The following is a 4374-nucleotide window of genomic DNA, read 5'->3' as shown; positions in this document are numbered from 1 at the left end:
GGCAGTACAGGGGCCTGAGGCTGGGCGGGGGGCAGGCCGGGGGCAGACGGGGGGCCGTCGCCGGCCAGGGGGTGGCTGACGCGGAAGCACTTCTCCTTGTGCGCCTTGAGCATGTTGGAGAAGCGGAAGCGCTGGCCGCAGACGTCACAGGGGTACGGCTTCTCGCCCGTGTGCGTGCGCCGGTGCCGCTTCATGTTGGGCCGGCTGGTGAAGCTCTTCCCGCAGATCTCACAGATGTACGGCTTCTCCCCTGGGGTTTGGAGGTGGGCAGCAGGGTGTCACTGTGGGGCTGCCGCACCCCAGCCCGGGGCCAGCCGCCCTGTGCCCGTGGAAGCACCGTGGGGCTCGGCCCTGGCCCTCTCGGGCCCTCCCCACCCTGGCCCGCGCTGTACCAGCCGCGCGGACGCCGGGAGGCAGGGGCAGCCGTACCGGTGTGCGTCTTCATGTGCTCGTCGAAGTACTGCTTCATGTTGAAGTCCTTGCCACACCACTGGCACATGAACTGCTTATGGCCAATGTGGATGCTCATGTGTGACCGCAGCTGGTACTTGTACTGGAAACGCTCGTTGCAGTTCTGAGGGTGGGGTGAGGGGTGAGGCCGGGGCCAGAGCCCAGGCCGCCTTCGGGGAGGGAAGCCCTTGCCCAAGACACACGTCGGGAGGCGCCCCGTCGGGTAAGGCGGAGGTGAGGAGGCCAGGGGCACACAGGGCCCAGATGGGAATGGGGCCCAAAGTGAGGACAGGCCGCAGAGGGAGGGAGACCTCATGCTTAAAGCCGAGGCCTCCCTGCTCCCGAGCAAGGTCTCCAGATCCCCACCTGCAGCTCCACCTCTCACCCCTGCCTGACAGGCTCCTCTCTCCCCCTCTCCAGAAAGCCTGCCCCATGGTTCCAGCCCAGGCGGAATGTGTGTGGCTTGGGTTAAGGGTGGGGTGGTGGCGAGCAGGCTGGTGGGTGACTGGGTAAGGATAAAGGGGAGCCAAGGGCCTCAGATAACAGAGGGGGGGTCCCTCTCTGAATACTATACCCTGGGGCAGGGGGAGGAAGGAACTCACCTCGCATCGGAAGGGCTTCTCCCCGGAGTGCTGCAGCGAGTGCACCTTGAGAGACATGCTGCGTTTGAAGGACTTCCCACAGGTCTCGCAGGTGAAGGGCATGTCCTTGGTGTGGGCTACGGGGCGGGCACCATGGCCGTCAACAGCTCTGGGGGACCCCACCTGTCCTGAGGCCTGCCCTCACGGCCTCTGTCCCAGGACCCCTCCCTGGGCTAGGTCTCTGTCTGCTCTGAAGTCTGGTCAGAAGCATGGAGGCCCTTGTGCTTCTTTAGCCTCTGGCCAAAGGCAATAGCCAAGGCTACCTCAATCCCCAAGCTTTGGGGAAAGATGAAAAGATCCCAATGGGACTGGCCTCAGCTCAAATCCTGGCCCAGCCACAGGCTTCCTGCACAGCCTCTATGGGCTTCGGTGTCCTCTTCTATAAAGGCTAGGAGTGGTTGCGCCTCAGCAGTGGCTGGGCTTTACAGGGGACGACACGGATAGGGGAGGTGGATGATCTAGGGGGAAGCAACTGGAGACAGTGTCCCCACAGAGCTCAGGGCTGGGGAACCTGAGCCCAGGAAGGATCACCAATCCTGAGTTACCAAGTATCTCCTGGCCAAGACTTAATACCCCAGGGCCCCAGCTCCCAGTCAGTTCACGCTGGAGGCCCCCAGCGCTGTCTGGTGGAGAAAGGGAGTTAGGCTCAACTTGCCCGCCTGTCTCTTGAGCCCCAGCCCCTGAACAGGCAAGGAAGGAAGGGCTGCAGAGATACCAGACTCTTAGCTAGGCCCACCTAGAGGGAAAGGACAACCGGACAGCCATGCCCAAGGCAGAAGTACGGCCCAGCACACACCTGGGCCTCTTTATTGTGTCCGGGTATGACCCTGGGGAAAGGGTTGTATGCAGAGAAGCCTGAGCCCTGTGAGGGCCTGAAGGTGAGAAAGAATCAGAGGCACAGCTGTCCTCAAACTGAGACAGGACTTGTGTCAGCTGGATTCTGGTCCCCACCTGCCACCTTGTCCAGGAGCCCTTGTGCAATGTGCAGCCTGCCTGGCTGAACGTGGTGGGCAGCCCTGGCCCCGGGGCCTGTCCCTACCACACCCACCACTGCAACCAGCCTCCCCAGGCCTCCCCACGGGGAGGGACCCCCTCACCCCTTCACATTGCCCTTGGATGCGAAGTCCTTCCCAGCACACCCGGGGGTGGCCCAGCTCTGTCCTCAGGCTCCATTGCTCACCGGCCGGGACTTACCGACCATGTGCTTGCGCACGTGGGCCATGGTGTAGAACTTCTTCTCGCAGATCTCACACGAGAACTTCTTCTCCGCGTAGCCGTGTACAATCTTATTGTGCTCGTGGAGGGACCAGAGCTTCTTAAAAGCTTTGCCACATGTCACACACTGTGGAGTGAGAGGACCTTAGGCCCTGGGTCCTGAGTCAGGACTATGTGACAAAGTACAAGTCACTGCGCCTCTCTGGGCCTCAGTTTCCTCACCATGCTGGAGAGAAAGCCCTGGATGTCCAAGGCCCAGCCAGTTCTGACGTTCTGGCAGGTGGGGAGGGGGACCCCCCAAACGTTTACTTGCCCACCACCCAGGGCTGCAGCCTAGGCCCTGCTTCATCCTTGAACTAAGTAGGGCCAGGGGTCACCTCTTCTAGGAAGTCCCTCCTTTGTGCTCGTTCCAACAAGGCATCTCTCCATAGAGGGGCGACACATAACTGCCTGAAGGGCCACAGTGGGTGTGAAGAAGCCCCTCAGAAGACAAGTCCAGAGAGTCAGGGAATTCCCTCTGCTGCCTCCCTCTGCTGGGACCCATTCCCTGATACCGTGGAGATCCCCAAGGAGATAGGTCCCAAAGGGCAGGCGTTGCGGGGAGGGGACTGCAGGCAGTACTAGCTCCCATCAGGCAGTGGGACTTTTGGGGCCACACTTTTCTTCTCTTTCCTTGGACCCTTGTCCTGCCCATCCCTGCAGGACACCCCCAGAAGCCTGAAGGCAAGGCCAGGGCTCAGGCAGAGATGGGTCAGGTTGCCCAGGTCAGAAGGGGCACAAGTGTCTTTCCCCTTCAGGAGGGTAGCTCGGGTGTGTGGCAGGTGGAGGGAATGTCAAAGGGCAGCCCGGCACGCAGGCATGTGAGAACAGTTACACAGGGTAGGGCAGGAGACCAGGTGACCCCTAGTTAACACTTTCTCCACAGGGCACTGCAATTAGCAATTAGTTCAAGCAATTAGCATCCACCTACCTGCTACCCTCACCTCCCCACCTCCCAGCCAGAAAGTTAAAACCAGCCTGGCTGGCCCTGTGCTGCCTGTACAGAGAGGCCAGGCTGGCAGAGAATCAAGCTGGCCCAAGGCCTGGCAGCCGGCCCATCCTCTCCGCTTGGCCTCGGTAGCCCCTGCTCTTCCCAAATTTCTCATCCAGTCCCTCTTCCCCAGGCCTAGGCCAGGTGGCGCCTCCAAAGCACTGAATGCAAGGGCTTCCTTCTTCCTGCCCAGCTGTCAGATGCTCTACATAAGTCTTTGTAGCAAGTGGAAAATGGCGCCCCCCTCTGGGCAAACCTCTCCTCCCTTCATCTGTGTTTTCATGCCCTGTATAAGCCGAAAAACGCACCGTGGCCCTGCTGGCCTTCTGGCAGCTGTAAGGATTTGCTAAAACACTGACTCATCCCTCCTCAGAGCTGGCTGTTCCCCAGCTTCATGTGCTCAGTCAACTCTCTCCTCTCAGCCTCCCAAGTCCATGATCCCTTGCCCCTCTGGCCAAGGTTACTGTTTGTCCCAACTCTATATGCATATATGATCTTTCCACGTGTCAAAGCCAGTGCTCCCTCCCTCCTCCAGGAAGCTCTTCTTGACACTCTTACCAACCTGGGCCCCACCCTCTTGGCTCACGCTGGGCCTGGGCTGGTCCCACCGTGTGTGGGGGGGCTAAGTCTGGTCTCCTCAGATTGTTCTGGCAATGCAGGCTGCAGGACCCCAGGTGCCCAGGGCCCAGACTGGCCTGGCCCCGCCTGGTTGGGGTGTGGCCTCAGCTGGGCTCCTGCCCCGCCCGCTCCGTCTACCCCAGGAAGCCCACCTGGATGTTGCGCTCACAATCCGTCTGCCGGTGCAACAGCAGCTCACTCTCCAGCAGGAAACGCTTGCCACACTGGTCACAGATCTGCATGCGGCTGTGGGTCACGTTCATGTGCTTCTCCAGGTACCAGCGGTTGTTGAAGACGCGTGGGCACTTCTGGCATGGGTGGTGCTGCTTCTCCTCCAGCTTCACCTTGGCCCCCAACCCGTCCGTGGTCTGGGCCCCCCGGGCCGGTGTCGCGGCCACTCCCGGCGGGGGCTTTGGCCGC

At 61.1% G+C, this 4374-nt stretch overlaps 1 protein-coding gene across 1 annotated transcript in view; it reads right to left on the bottom strand.

Annotated features, from left to right (window-relative positions):
- The window catches only part of ZBTB47 (zinc finger and BTB domain containing 47), a 16037-nt gene that overhangs the window by 6765 nt on the left and 4898 nt on the right, over positions 1 to 4374 (bottom strand). The window contains 5 exon segments of the mRNA XM_025048920.1: positions 4 to 250; positions 430 to 574; positions 1053 to 1168; positions 2286 to 2433; positions 4107 to 4374. The exon segment at positions 4107 to 4374 is cut by the window's right edge and continues 72 nt beyond it. Coding sequence (XP_024904688.1) covers positions 4 to 250; positions 430 to 574; positions 1053 to 1168; positions 2286 to 2433; positions 4107 to 4374 — 924 coding nt within the window.

The sequence above is a fragment of the Pteropus alecto genome, unplaced genomic scaffold (assembly GCF_000325575.1).
Source record: "Pteropus alecto unplaced genomic scaffold, ASM32557v1 scaffold156, whole genome shotgun sequence".
NCBI classification, from domain to species: Eukaryota; Metazoa; Chordata; class Mammalia; order Chiroptera; family Pteropodidae; genus Pteropus; species Pteropus alecto.
The sequence above is the reverse complement of the archived record's forward strand: the minus strand, read 5'-3'. Positions and strand labels throughout refer to the sequence as shown.